At 40.2% G+C, this 13,728-nt stretch overlaps 5 protein-coding genes across 5 annotated transcripts in view; 3 read left to right on the top strand and 2 right to left on the bottom strand.

Moving 5' to 3' along the window:
* LOC104720781 (thaumatin-like protein 1) lies at positions 375-2,353 on the top strand. The gene is made up of 3 exons (XM_010438663.2): positions 375-681; positions 778-1,450; positions 1,808-2,353. Exons 1-3 carry the CDS (start codon positions 609-611, stop codon positions 2,109-2,111), a joined length of 1,050 nt encoding a protein of 349 aa, XP_010436965.1. The 5' UTR covers positions 375-608; the 3' UTR covers positions 2,112-2,353.
* On the bottom strand, positions 2,748-5,444 carry LOC104720780 (anti-sigma-I factor RsgI6-like). The gene is made up of 8 exons (XM_010438661.2): positions 5,092-5,444; positions 4,973-5,007; positions 4,725-4,884; positions 4,460-4,635; positions 4,278-4,382; positions 4,049-4,195; positions 3,324-3,965; positions 2,748-3,169 (listed from the first exon to the last, which is right to left on the bottom strand). The coding sequence occupies exons 1-8, from the start codon at positions 5,159-5,161 to the stop codon at positions 2,834-2,836; spliced, it is 1,671 nt and encodes a 556-aa protein (XP_010436963.1). The 5' UTR covers positions 5,162-5,444; the 3' UTR covers positions 2,748-2,833.
* LOC104720779 (CTL-like protein DDB_G0288717) lies at positions 6,064-8,671 on the top strand. Its single transcript, XM_010438660.2, has 3 exons — positions 6,064-7,344; positions 7,764-8,109; positions 8,198-8,671. Exons 1-3 carry the CDS (start codon positions 6,296-6,298, stop codon positions 8,450-8,452), a joined length of 1,650 nt encoding a protein of 549 aa, XP_010436962.1. The 5' UTR covers positions 6,064-6,295; the 3' UTR covers positions 8,453-8,671.
* On the top strand, positions 8,859-11,490 carry LOC104720778 (26S proteasome non-ATPase regulatory subunit 4 homolog). The gene is made up of 10 exons (XM_010438659.1): positions 8,859-8,973; positions 9,064-9,177; positions 9,277-9,382; positions 9,493-9,607; positions 9,709-9,921; positions 10,196-10,478; positions 10,601-10,697; positions 10,812-10,909; positions 11,001-11,069; positions 11,158-11,490. The coding sequence occupies exons 1-10, from the start codon at positions 8,962-8,964 to the stop codon at positions 11,209-11,211; spliced, it is 1,161 nt and encodes a 386-aa protein (XP_010436961.1). The 5' UTR covers positions 8,859-8,961; the 3' UTR covers positions 11,212-11,490.
* LOC104720777 (transcription repressor MYB4) overlaps positions 13,305-13,728 on the bottom strand; it is an 8,320-nt gene continuing 7,896 nt past the window's right edge. The window contains exon 3 of the mRNA XM_010438658.2: positions 13,305-13,714. Within this exon, the coding sequence (XP_010436960.1) occupies positions 13,428-13,714 (287 nt within the window). The 3' untranslated portion in view covers positions 13,305-13,427. The remainder of the gene's footprint in view (positions 13,715-13,728) is intronic.

Below are 13,728 nucleotides of genomic sequence, written 5' to 3'. Positions count from 1 at the left end.
AGCCCAAATCAACACGTTCGTTCGTGTGGGTCTTTAATCATTATTAGTAAAATAATTTATTACATTCGTCGTCTATGACTCATGGATTTTTCTTGTTTATGTAACAAATAAATCAAGAAAGATATAAAAGATAACCCACACGCAAATCTCCTACTCGATCATCAAGACTAAAAATACAGCATTGTCATCACATGATTTTACACAAAACTGAAAACAAAATTTTGTATGTATACAACTTTAAGGTAAACGGACATGAAAATAATGAAGATATCCATTTTGGTGGGGGTCCTATATCCATTCATCCTTTTGTAAAAAAAATTTGTTTTGAATTCTTTAATAATTGCAGAAGAGTAATTTTGTCAGGCATAGAGCCCAGTGAACACTTCAGTACTAAATAAAATAAAATCAAAAAAAAAAAAGGAACAAAAACAACATATCATCACTTCACTTCGACCAAATTTAGCCATCTCATTCGTAATCTTTACTCTATTATCTCTCATCTTCTTTTTCCCAACAAAAAAAAAACAAAATAAGACTTCACTTTTGCGTTTAGATTCAGATCAAGAACAGTGAGAAAGAACAAGAAGACGAAGAAGAAGAACAATCTCATGGATCTTTCTTCTCCTAGCGGCTCTTCCACTCTCACATTGAGCTTCCTAGTTCTGCTCTTAGCTTCCACTGGTATTTAAAATCAAACTCTTTAAACTCGTTTCAAAGTTTCATTTTTTATTTGTTTCTCTTTGTTTTTTTTTTTACTGATATGGTTTCCATTTTAAGGTACTCATGGCTCAACATTCACATTCGCTAATCGGTGCGGCTACACCGTATGGCCTGGAATCCTGGCGAATGCTGGCTCTCCTACTCTCTCCACCACCGGATTCGAGCTCCCTAAAGGCACCTCTCGCTCTCTCCAAGCCCCCACCGGCTGGTCCGGTCGGTTCTGGGCTCGTACCGGTTGCAAGTTCGACGGTTCCGGCTCCGGTACTTGCACAACCGGAGACTGCGGCTCTAACCAAGTCGAATGCGTCGGACTCGGCGCCGCTCCGCCTGTAACCCTCGCTGAGTTCACCCTAGGCACCACCGGCGGAGACGATTTCTACGACGTTAGCCTCGTCGACGGTTACAACATCCCGATGATCGTGGAAGTTGCCGGTGGATCTGGGCAGTGCGCTTCTACGGGTTGCACTTCGGATATAAACACGCAGTGCCCTGCTGAGCTGCGTTTCGGCGACGGAGACGCTTGTAAAAGCGCGTGTGAAGCGTTTCGGAGTCCGGAGTACTGTTGTAGCGGCGCGTATGCTACACCTTCTACTTGTAGGCCTTCCGTTTACTCGCAGATGTTCAAAGCCGCTTGTCCTCGCTCCTACAGCTACGCTTACGATGATGCTACCAGCACTTTCACTTGCGCCGGTGGTGATTACACCGTCACGTTTTGTCCTTCTTCCCCTAGGTATTATATTATTAGTCTTTTTTGATTTCCCACAATTTCTGGTTTTTTTGCTTTCTTTTGAGTAAAAATTGAAACTTTTTATGAGTTAATGGGTTTCGTAATAATTAATCTTAGGATCTTGCTTTTTAATTTAGTTTAATTTTATAATCCTACGTATTAGTGAAAGATTTTGGGTTAAGTGTTTTTTCTTTGTCGTTGGAAAAGCCGATGTTTGTTTCTCTTCTTTTCATAAACCATTGTTTTATTTAAGGCAATAAGATTCTCTTTTGTGTTGTCAAGAACCATTAGTTTAATTGTGTGAAATCGCAAGTTGAAAGATTTTTGACGTTACCAATCATTTTTTTGTGTCTAAAACAGTCAGAAGTCGACGAGCTACTCTCCTCCAGTGTCAGACTCGTCGACGACCTCACAAGGTTCGGATACGGGTTACGAGGGTCAGGGTCAACAAACTCAAGGTCAGGGTCAACAGACTCAAGGTCAGGTTCAGGGTTCTTCTGTGTACGGGTCTCAGGGAACTGGGTCGGAGATGGGTACGGGAGAGACTATGCTACAGGACGGGTCATGGATGGCTGGTTTGGCCATGGGAGACTCTAGCAGATCAGCCTGCGCTTCACTGGCTATGCTACTCGTCGCGTTTACTTTCCCCTTTATTTTCTCGTAGCATTATCGTCTTAGGTTTCTCTGTAGTAGTTTTGTTAGCATTTTGCCTTGTTTAGTTGTTCTGTTGATTCTCAATGTTTTTTTTCGCTTTAAGACTGCAACAATTTGGTGTTTTAGGGTTTTGCATTTGTAGCTTTGTCGTGTGTGCGTGTGTTCTTGTTTCATCTGTCTTTTGAAGATGGTTCATGTTCGAAATTGTGAGATATGTTTTTGTGATATAATGATTTTTTAGGGTTTAGTCGAGATCTAGAGCGCCAAAGTAAGTACTATTTTCCATTTAAGCTAACTTCAAATTTATTGTCTGGATAATGGTAGGTTTGTGTCTTTAATTCCTAGAGAGTAACATTTAAGTTCATGATAATGTCGTCAGAGCCAAGATGGGGCTCACTGATAATGGCTGTGTGTGTGATATGAATGATTCCACTTTAGCTTTTTCAAGTTACTTTGCAGGGATTTTTATGTTTGATTTGATGTCTCTTATATACTACAGTATGTCACAAAATTTATGTAAAAATAGTTTTCCCACGCCACAAAGTCTCGTCCCTCCCTCCTTTTTGACCTGTTGTTTCTTTACTTTTGTCCCCACTCCCCACCAGTACATTCAGTTCGAATATTTGCTAGCGAAAATAAATATTCATTTACCACATTTATATACTTTTTTTTGTAAAAAGTATGATTCCCACCGTAAAATCTTAAGAGATAATCTAATACATAGAGGTTAGGTTAGATTTGAAGCCTAACATGTTTGGTCTCAGGGCTTCGAGATAACGAGAAAGACGTATTAACCGTTTTACCTTGGTATACGATGCCAACTCTATACTCTCCCAAAAAACCGTGGAAACTTGATGTACCATGGTCGTCTGTTGTCGCCTTAACCTCACCGGTCTTCCATTCTATAAGCTTTTGATCGACCACGTCTCCAGCTAGAAGGTTCCTGAACTTATCGTCCGTAAGGCACATTTCGTAACACCCGTATGGATGCAGTGCCGTCCATAGCATTATACCATTCACCGATGGGTGTGAGAATCCTTCACGTAACACTTGTTCCAAATAAATCGCCTGAAAACATTACCAAGCTCCTGTTACTAATCTATGTTATGCATGTTCAATTCAACCGGATAAATTAAACCGCACAAAATTGTAACCATAACCGGATGCAAATTGCGGGAGTTACATCAAACAGAATTAAACCGGAAATAACCAAGTATGTGACCTGAGTGCGGTGGTCGAGGCTGTTGCTGATATCAATCTCTGTGAGCCAGATCGGGAGCTGGAGCGTAGCCAGTTTATCGAGAATGGCTCTCATCAACGCCACGTTAGGCGTCGTGAAGTGACCCTCGAGCCCGATTCCGTCCATCTGTACGCCGTCGTACCGTTGGAGCTCTCTCACCCTCGCGATGTATTCGTCAACCGTCGACCTCTCGTCGCTACAAGTCTCCACCACGTTGAAATCATTCAGGAACAGAGTCGCCAGCGGATCAATCTCACGCGCCGCCGCGAAAAACCCGTAGGACGCGTTCTTGCCGAGTCGGGTCTCGTAGAAGTCGAAGTGAAGCATCTCGTTGCTCACGTCCCAGTGCACGAACTCTCCTCTGTACCGAGTCATTAGACTCCTGATACGCCCGTTAACCGCCGACCGGAGATCTTCTCCGGTTAGGTTACGAACCCAGTTGGGAGTGTATTTGGGATCTTCCCAAAAGATGTTATGGCCGCGAGCGATGATCCTGTTGGCTCTGACGAAACTCATCATCTGATCAGCGAATGTGTAGTTGAGCTTGCCTTGATCAGGCTCCGTCGCGTACCATTTCAGCTCGTTTTCAAACACCGTAGCGTCGAATCTCTTGACGAACCACTCCTACATAAAAAAAACAGTATCCGTTTCAAGAAACAGAGAGGTTTCAAGAAAATGTCTGATACAGAGGCGTGAGAGTGGCTTACTTGGTAAGGAAGGTTTCCGAGGATAGTTTTGGAGATGGCAGATCCAATGGGGAAGTCTTTAGTGATCTGCTCTACTGTCACCGTCGCTCCTTCAACGCTCCCTCCTTTTTCGTCGGACACGTGAATCGTCACCGCTCGTTTTCTCACCTGAAATATTTAAGGGAAACACGTAAAGAATCATGTAGGCAGTTTCCGATTTCCATGTTAGAAAATTAGTAGTGTAGTTTACGGTATTAATGAAGTAATCTTGGCTGTTCCTCCATTGTTCTTGCGTGAAGGGCTGAAGAGAAGCACTCGCCACTTGTAATTGCACTTTACCATCGTCGTCTGATGCCTGCACTACCAGACACTTAATTAATATTGTGATCATCTAATCACATGTTTTGATTATAGATAGAATCTAGGATCTACCTCAAAGAAGAGGATGGATAGGTTAGAAGGAGAATTAAGAAGGAAGCCGCCTTTGAGGAAAGACCAGCAACCATGTTTTGCAGATACAGAACCGACGCAGTTTAAAGTGGTGTTGTCTGTTCTCAGCCTTGCTCTTACACGAGCTGATGCAGCACCAGCCTCTATCTTCACCCAAACTGTTGTTCATCAGTCTCAAAATCAGTCACATTCATTCATATATGCTAACGTACTTATATCATTGTAGCGAAAGAATGAAATGCTTAACTGGAGAAGCAATAGATGGTGTTCTGCGTGAGATTTTGCAATATGTAAGCTGGTGTGTAACGAGCACCAACGTCTGTGAGAGTGTCTCTCCCTGAGACGGAAGGTCTTTCGTCCTTGAGCATTCCTCCATTGTAAAGTGGCTTCTCTGCTTCTGCTTTACACTGCTCATAACCGTTAAAATTCACATATTCATTATATCTATGTGCACTTATTATGTATATAGAAAATTGAAAATAGTTTCTTTAAAACCTCTGTATAGGCAGTGGAGTCGTAGAAAGGTCCATCTGTACACGAAGAATACCAAACATCACCAAGCGTAAATATTGTATATGTATAGTAAATGCAATAATATATACTTGTATGAGTACCATATGATGAAGAAGCAAGAGTATTGAAGGCGGTGAAGAGAGAAAGGGCCCAGAAGATGAAAGCATACATCGAAGAATGTTGAAAGATTCAAAACAAAAACACAAAATCTTGAGATAGAGAAAGGAAAACAAGAGAAATTAGGTGGGATGAAACCAACTGCCCTGATATGGTTGGATGGGTGGTTAGGCCAATCTCTATTTGGGAGAGTTACATTCAGAGAGGGAACAACATGTCAGAACACACTGAACCTATTGAGTGAGTTCACGTGATGATGTTGTTATACGCGAAGTTGGTTTTGTAACATGTGAAGTCGTGCTTTTATGTATATAAAGAGCTACTAGTGTGCCACGGGTTGATGCTTTGGTTGCAAGTTTTCTACCCTATTCCGTACCATTTTGGCTCTAAATGGCTGTAGTTTTCGGGATACCTTTTTAGCTTCTAGTGTTTTTTTTTTGGTTTTTAGTTACATTTTAATTAGTAAGAAACTTGAATGGTGGTTTTAATTAGTCTTGGATTTATTTCCTTGAAAACTCAAGTTATATGGATTCTAGTTTCTAATAAGGTCATAAAAAACAAAACCAAAAAAGTGTTATACAATATGATATACACCATTGAAGGCTTAAGTTGTCTTTTGTGGGTGTGTTGTCTATGTGAAAAGAAAACTCTCACGCGTGCAAAACGCAATCACACGCTCGAGCTCACGCCACGCCACGTATTTATGAATTAGTAGGACCATCTCACCTTGCATGCGACGTATGGGCTTTAATAAGATTCATTGGGTTCAGAGAAGTCTATTATCATTGGGCTTCGAAGAAAGCCCGTTTCAATATCTCCGAGGGTGTGATTATTGTTTTTTTTTTCTTCCTCAAAATTTCATATTTGTATAATGCATAAGAGAGATTATATACTATATACTAATTATTTTGATGCCGATGAAGATAATAATATTAATGATCTTTGAACGGTAAATACTATACAAAATAAAAATTGTAAAACTTGTGGTGGCGGCGAGATCTTGATTGAATCATCTTCGCTTCGCCGCTTGGGCGGTGATCGTCGTCATCGTCACTAGTTACTGTGATTAATTATTAAAAAAAAAAAAAAAAAATTGCAAAATCGAGTATCGTCGTCTTCTGCTTCCTTCTCCACTATCTAACTCAGGCGGAGCTTTTTTACTCTTCCTCTCTCACTCTTTGGACGACCATGGCGGCGGACGACGGCGACCCCTCAAAATTCGCTGCAATTTACGACTCATCCTCTCCGTCGCACCCTCTTCTCTCAAAACCCTCCACGTCCGCTCTCGATTCTCCTCGTCGAAGTGATCCCGAGTCCGACCCAACTCAGTTCCTTCAGATCTCATACAATTTTGGCCCCAGACCTTTCAAGGACATCCCTTTCCTACTTCTCTTCGATCTTCTCGTCCTCTCCACCTTTGCTTTTGGTATCTTCTCCGTTTTCCATAGAAACAGCGATTACGGTAGCTCCTCTTCTTCCTTCACCTACGATATCACCTCTTCCTCCTGCGTCAAAAACTCCACCTTTGGGAATAATGCTTCTTCGAGTGTCATGTACGGTTTGCTTTCTTCGTCTGATTCAGTCTTTGAGAAGAATTTGATCTGGACCCTTGTTGTAACGCTCATTTTAAGCGCGCCCTTTTGTTTTAGTGTCCTGCTTTTGCTTAAACACTACACTAAGCAGATCGTTTATGCTTGTTTGCCTCTCTTTGTCCTTTTCCCCATCTTTTTCAATGTCTATTGGTTTGTCGCTTGTACTCTTAGCTCTTCTTGTAGTCACTCCCTCCCTCTAGCTTACAGAATACTTGTCCTAGTCTTCGTTTTCTTAGTCATCGGGATCATTGTCTGGATCATTGTAGCTAATTGGCACAGAATTGAGCTCACCATCCAAATCATCGGTGTTGCGTCCGATGCATTGTCCAAAAACTTGAAGCTTTTTCTTGTCTTGCCATTGCTCACTCTCGGGTTAGTGGTGTATTATGCACCCATTGTGGTGTTCTTGGTGTTTGCAAGGTTTAATGGCAATTTTGTGCCGCGGGAGTTGGATGGTGATTACTTTTGTGAGTGGAAGGAAGATTCTTGGGTTCCTGCGTATTACGCGCTTGCCATTTTGACGATGCTCTGGTCTCTTGCTGTAATGGTGGAAATGCAAGTGTATGTGATAAGTGGAGCTATTGCTCAATGGTATTTCTCCAAGGAAGACTCAATCCCTAAAAAATGCATCCGGAGTTCTTTGAGGTGATTCGCCGCCACTTCATTGTCTCTTTTATTCTTGTTGTCAATGATTTTGCTGTGCACTTTTTTTTACTGTCAATGGTGCTCTTAGTTGGAATATATGCTTGTGTGATCTCGGGAATTCTTTGCTTTGAGGTTTCTTAGTTGTGTTTCCTCGTGAAGTATACGTCTTGGTTCAGTCCTCACATCCAAAGTATTCAGTGATTCTAGGTCATAGTATTCATAGTCTAGGCTTTATGGAATGGATACAATCCATCATCTTATCTCGTTTGCTACTTAAAATGTGAAAGTTTCGATAAACAGTGGTATTTTCTGAAGGAGATTATAGTCAAATTTGCACTTGTCTCAAACAACCTGTTGCGGTTTCTCTTAAAGCGTGTGTGATTCTTACTCTTTTCTTTCATAATTCTATACTCTTTCAGGAACGCATTTGGTCAATCCTTTGGTACAATATGTGTATCAGGACTTCTCATCTGCATTGTTCGTGTGGTCCGGGCAATTGTGGACAATGCAAGAGAAGAGAACCCACAAGGCATGGTGAATTTGGTTCTCCGTTGCTGCGCAAACGCATTACTCGGAGCACTAGACTATCTCAACAAGTTCACCATCAACTTTGCAGCAATAACAGGCGAAGCCTATTGCACCTCTGCGAAAATGACTTACGAGCTGTTAAGACGCAACCTACTGTCAGCTGTTTTTGTTGAAACAGTTTCCACCAGAATCCTAACCGGAATTGTCTCTGTCCTCTCAGCCGCATATGCAGTCGCGGTAAGTATTAATAGCATCTGCTTCTCACCAACCAAACATATAGAATAATAGTGTTAATATAGTTTTTTTGGGGTATGATGAAAAGCAGACATGGGGAGTTCTGAGAGGAGTGAGCAACCTGGGAAAAGATTCGTACTTGGTGGCTATACTGGCATGGGTCTTACTGATAGTGATCTTGGCGTTCTTTGTACATGTTCTAGAAGATGTGATAGACACAATATATGTATGTTACGCGATAGATCGAGACAAAGGGGATGTATGTAAGCAGGAAGTTCACGAAGTATATGTTCACTTGCCAATCAGCAGAAGCACAAGATCGCCTCTGATCCCAAATGCACTTTAATGCATAGGATAACATGACATGATCCAACGTTACTGCTTGTTGTATTTGTTTTTTTTCTGTCTTTTTTTTTTCTACACACTATTGTAAATTCTCCAGAGTAGAGAGAGTGAATCTGGTGGAACTGTGTTCTTTGGTTGCGGGGTTTATATTGACGTTTTTGTAGAGTTATTGGGGTAATCTTGAATAATAATAAAAAATTAGGAATTTATACATTTATCCGTGAGGCGGTCTGGTTTCTATCTTTTACTTATTTAGAAAATGTCAACTTGTATTGCTAATTTATCAAAAAGAGCCAATGTAAGTAATGTGGTGAAAATTAAATAAAAGGAAAATTGTTGGGGGTGTGAAAGGAGAGAGAAAGAAATACAAGGGCTGTATTTAAAGAGAAACTCACAACAACAAAAGAGATACCCAAAAATCTAAATCTTAGACTAAAGGTTCCTTCCTTCCTGACTTTCTCTCTACGACAAATTTTGTGAAGCTCTTTGGACGACGACGACGACGACACAATGGTTCTCGAGGTGATTATTTCGAATTCCTTTTGTTATCTCCCTTCGATTTCTTCGTTTGATCTTAATGTTGGTTTGCTTAATTTTGATCTTGTTGTGTAGGCGACTATGATATGCATCGACAACTCGGAGTGGATGCGAAACGGAGATTACTCTCCGTGTAGGTTACAGGCTCAGACGGAAGCTGTTAATCTTCTTTGCGGGGCTAAAACCCAGGTTTGTCTTAACTTAACGCATCTCACTTTTGGATTCGATTTTTAGGGTTTTTGGGTTTGCCTCTGAGATTTTGATTTAAGGGATTTTTCGATTTTGCAGTCAAATCCGGAGAATACGGTGGGGATTTTGACTATGGCTGGCAAAGGAGTGCGAGTTTTGACTACTCCTACCTCTGATCTTGGCAAAATCTTGGCCTGTATGCACGGTATGTCTTTTTGTAATCTTCTTCTTAGAACATTAATCAATTTGTCATCTGTGTCTCTTTTTATTATAGGAATCATTGAGTTTAATCCTACTTGCTCCATCTTTTTTCAGGCCTTGATGTTGGAGGTGAGATCAACTTAACTGCGGCTATCCAGATTGCTCAGCTTGCTCTTAAGCATCGCCAAAACAAGAATCAACGCCAACGGATTATTGTTTTTGCTGGAAGGTACTCTCACTTTCTTTCTTGTATGCACTGCACGCTCACTGACTAGGTTTTGTATTAGTTTATCTGATGTTGTTTTTGTGTTGTACTTTTCTGCTTTTTAGCCCTATCAAGTATGAAAAGAAGGCCCTCGAAATAGTTGGCAAAAGGCTCAAGAAGAATAGTGTCTCTCTTGACATTGTCAATTTTGGGGAAGATGACGATGAGGAAAAGCCTCAGAAGCTCGAGGCCCTCCTTTCCGCTGTCAATAATAATGATGGTAGCCACATTGTTCATGTTCCATCTGGAGCTAATGCTCTCTCTGATGTGCTCCTCAGGTACCATCCTCTTTTCAACTCTACTTTTCTAGTTTATGTACACTGTTAAGTGATGGAACAGTCTAGGTTGCCATTGCATGTGGTTTGGTGTGTTTTGAACTCTGATGTCTGGCCTTTTATCTATACTGCAAAATTTGGCTGTTAGATCTATCAATTAAGAACATTGACTTTATCTGGTAACTGGTTAGATTATTTAGACCGGAGTTATTACCGTGGCGTCTGTGACTGTTAATTTTCTTCTCGGTGTGTTGACTATTTAATTTTCTTTCTTCAGCACCCCTGTATTCACGGGTGATGAGGGTGCAAGTGGGTATGTTTCTGCGGCTGCTGCAGCTGCAGCAGGTGGGGACTTTGACTTTGGTGTGGACCCAAATATCGATCCAGAGCTTGCTCTTGCCCTTCGGGTCTCCATGGAGGAGGAGAGAGCAAGACAAGAGGCTGCTGCTAAGAAGGCAGCCGATGAGGCAGGTCAGAAGGACAAAGATGGGGACACAGCCTCTGCCTCTGCCTCACAGGAGACAGTTGCCAGGACCACTGAGAAGAACGCTGAACCAATGGTTAGTTGTTACTCTTTTTGTGCGCTTTTATGTTTCTATAGTGTGTGTAGCATTCTTACATAGCCACAGGTGGAGAGAGTGTTTATCATACAGCCTTTTAACTATCAAAGTTTTTGTCGCAGGATGAGGACAGTGCGCTGCTAAATCAGGCAATTGCTATGTCTGTAGGTGATGTTAACATGTCAGAAGCGGCTGATGAGGACCAGGATTTGGCTTTAGGTAAGTATAGCTGTGTGGTATAAGTATAATCATGGCAATTAGAAGATAAAACGGATACCTTCCTATGGGTGATGTGATGAAAGAGCCTTATATTTTGTCTTGATCCATGTGCAGCTCTGCAAATGTCGATGAGTGGGGAAGAGTCAAGTGAAGCTACAGGTCCTGGTAGCCTCTTGGGAGATCAAGCCTTCATATCGTCTGTGCTCTCATCGGTAAGCTTTACTTGAACTAATCAGTCATCGTAATAGTTTGGATTTTGAAAGAGAAATTAGTATAGTCCTAACTGTTTGTGAACACGCACAGCTTCCAGGAGTGGATCCAAATGATCCAGCGGTGCAAGCGCTGCTAGCGTCTCTGCCAGATGAATCAAAGGTGCGGCTTTGTTGTTGTTGATTTTTCTTTTCTTAATTTGGTAAAGAAGGTTCTGATATTGAAAATTAAATTTTGGTTGAAATGGCAGCGGAATGAGGCGGAAGAGAGTACTAGCAAAGGTGAGGATGAGAAGAAGAAGTAAGGAAGGAAGGAGCTGAAGACGTTTCATGCATGGCTCTCTCTCTCTATAAAAGAAAACAATTCCTCTTGTTTCTTTGGTTTGATAGAAGATTGGGAACTGGGTTTTTAAATTAATCTCTCTGCCTTGTGACCTTTGTTTATGATCTCTCGCTTTCTCTATGATGTTGTTGTTATTGTCTACTTTCGTCCAAGTCTAATTGGGCTTTGGGTCAATGGGCTCTCTTAGAAAGTAAGCCCATCAGTTCCGATTGGAGTTAGAAAGTGAGCAGTAAATTCGTAATGGGAATTTTAATCAGAAGGACGTATGTATGGGCTTACAACAGGCTCTTTAGATGGAATGAAAATGGGAAACAAGCATAAACACTTCCTTCTCGAAAAAAAAGAAGTACAATTTACTCGTAAATCTACTCTTCCATTATTTATTCCAGTGACACAGCCTATATAGATTAAAGATTCTCTTGTCATTATCAAAAAGTAGAAACTAGTTTGTGTTTGAATACAGTTGTTCGGTTATGTGTGTACTCTCGGCTATTAAACATTCGCAACTTCGCATATATCAAGTATGGCAATTGCAAACTGTAAATTTGATAATTAACATATATATATATATATATAAACTACGCAAGTGGAAGTGCTAAATTTATTTCAATAGAAAATGGAATGGAACTTTCAAGTAGGCAATTGCGACCGTTAAAGACTTTTTTTGGGGAAAACTTGGTGACGAAATTTATTTATTCCCTTTTAGAGCAAGATAGGGAAAGACAAAACCCAAAAAAAAAGAGAGAGTCACAAGACTCACAACTATAACATTAAGAAAAGAGGAAAATTTAGTAGAAGCTTCTATTGCATCTACCTAACACCTTTGAAAAAGTCGTTTTTTTAATAATTTATACTATATATTATATATTTTGAAAGAAAAAAAAAAAAAGCAGAAGAAGAGGCAGGTGCGTCTGTCTTGTTCACTTGTGTGGTCACCTTTTGTCCTTTTCCCCTTTTTCCTTATCTTCAGTTCTCACCACTCTCTTCCTCCCTCTCCCATCTCTTTCATCTCCAAATATCCTATGTAATTTTTAATCTCTCTTTTAACTTTCAAAAATATAACACTGCCACGGTAAAAACTGTAAATCCTGATACTCGAAACTATATTGGATTATATTTGTATTATCAAGGAAAAAAAATCATTTTGGGATTTGAGATGAGAACGTACGTATTAAACAGGGTTTGGTAGCGTTGAGTTGAGGAGATAAACAAACATGCATGTTTAACACCGATTTTACCAAACATCTTACGATAGAACATTAATGTTTTACGTTACGAGTCCCTCTTTCTAATTTCAAGCATGTGGCTACATTCAATGAAACTATCTTTGTACATATTGATATGCATGCATGTGTGTGTATACATATGTATGCTTGTTACGCATGTGTGTATTTGAGATGCATTCATGTATGCATATGTGGGATCGCAAGTGGACAAAAGATGAGAAAAGGTTGGTATATAGGTTGGTAGGGAGATGGTTAGTGAGAAATAAATTGAGTTTGGTAGAAGAAAGGGTCCATTGGTTGTTGCTTCCTTCATTTATGGTTTTTAGTTTTTTCTTTCCTCTTATATATATCTAACATTAAGTTTCCCCCTACCTTCTCTCTTTTACAACTTATCTACTTGTGCCAAATTAATTACAAACCTCACTTTCCACACTTGTCATTAAACATTTGATTTCCACGTTCTTCCTAGATCTTTTAATTTTAGAGATTATAACAAGATATCATCTCCTTATAATCTAAGTATTATGTGATGAAGCATCTTGCCATACTTATAACCTTTTCTCCTTATATGGCTTATCTCCAACATTGGATAATGAGTTTTTCAGGCAACAAACCTCTTACCTCATGCATTGACTAATCTCAGTCGTATAAAATTTTATCATTAGGCCACGGTTTCGAAATATTCTTATTAAATAGAGATCAATCTCTATATCGATCGGTTTAACATTTCAAATTATTAAATTTTAACTCTTCTCTATTTCTCTATGGAAAATTCATCACGGATCGATCTGTCTATATAAAAATTATCTTTTGTAATGAAGTTTCATAATTTGTAAGAAAAATATATTCTATATATTAAATTCAACAGTGAAGTTTTTTGTTCACATACAAAGTGAAGATTTACCTTCTCTAGGCAAAAGTTTTGTACAGTTACGCCTAAAAAAATATGAAATTATTTCATCTCCAAGCTTCGAAAACCCAAAAGAGAAGTGGTCGTCTCTTTCTTCGCCAACCCTAAAAAATCGAATCCATTGCTCATGATGTCATTACCCTTGATGATACTCCCGCTGCTACCTCCAACTACATCGCATCTCATTCTTCCGCATCTGCACTCCATGCCGTTTACCATCCCTAAGCTGCACTTGAAACAACGTGGCGTTGTTGACTTCCCGCGTCCCACTAAGCCTTGACGGCGATCAACATCATCAGGAAGACTGATTCTGAGCTCAAGATTCAAATCTGGGAACTTTTCT

The sequence above is a fragment of the Camelina sativa genome, chromosome 11 (assembly GCF_000633955.1).
Source record: "Camelina sativa cultivar DH55 chromosome 11, Cs, whole genome shotgun sequence".
NCBI lineage: Eukaryota > Viridiplantae > Streptophyta > Magnoliopsida > Brassicales > Brassicaceae > Camelina > Camelina sativa.
This window is presented reverse-complemented; position numbering and strand designations above follow the sequence as displayed.

Bases quoted from the DNA above. Each gene is read 5' to 3' on its own strand.
- LOC104720781 (XM_010438663.2), top strand. From the start codon at position 609: ATGGATCTTTCTTCTCCTAGCGGCTCTTCCACTCTCACATTGAGCTTC. The intron at 682-777 runs GTATTTAAAATC...TTCCATTTTAAG, and splicing joins TCTGCTCTTAGCTTCCACTG to GTACTCATGGCTCAACATTC. The intron at 1,451-1,807 runs GTATTATATTAT...TGTCTAAAACAG, and splicing joins TTTTGTCCTTCTTCCCCTAG to TCAGAAGTCGACGAGCTACT.
- LOC104720780 (XM_010438661.2), bottom strand. From the start codon at position 5,161: ATGTATGCTTTCATCTTCTGGGCCCTTTCTCTCTTCACCGCCTTCAAT. The intron at 5,008-5,091 runs GTACTCATACAA...CTTCGTGTACAG, and splicing joins TCTTGCTTCTTCATCATATG to ATGGACCTTTCTACGACTCC. The intron at 3,966-4,048 runs GTAAGCCACTCT...TTTTTTATGTAG, and splicing joins TCGGAAACCTTCCTTACCAA to GAGTGGTTCGTCAAGAGATT.
- LOC104720779 (XM_010438660.2), top strand. From the start codon at position 6,296: ATGGCGGCGGACGACGGCGACCCCTCAAAATTCGCTGCAATTTACGAC. The intron at 7,345-7,763 runs GTGATTCGCCGC...ATACTCTTTCAG, and splicing joins TGCATCCGGAGTTCTTTGAG to GAACGCATTTGGTCAATCCT. The intron at 8,110-8,197 runs GTAAGTATTAAT...GATGAAAAGCAG, and splicing joins CAGCCGCATATGCAGTCGCG to ACATGGGGAGTTCTGAGAGG.
- LOC104720778 (XM_010438659.1), top strand. The intron at 9,608-9,708 runs GTACTCTCACTT...TCTGCTTTTTAG, and splicing joins ATTATTGTTTTTGCTGGAAG to CCCTATCAAGTATGAAAAGA. The intron at 10,479-10,600 runs GTTAGTTGTTAC...TTTTTGTCGCAG, and splicing joins AGAAGAACGCTGAACCAATG to GATGAGGACAGTGCGCTGCT.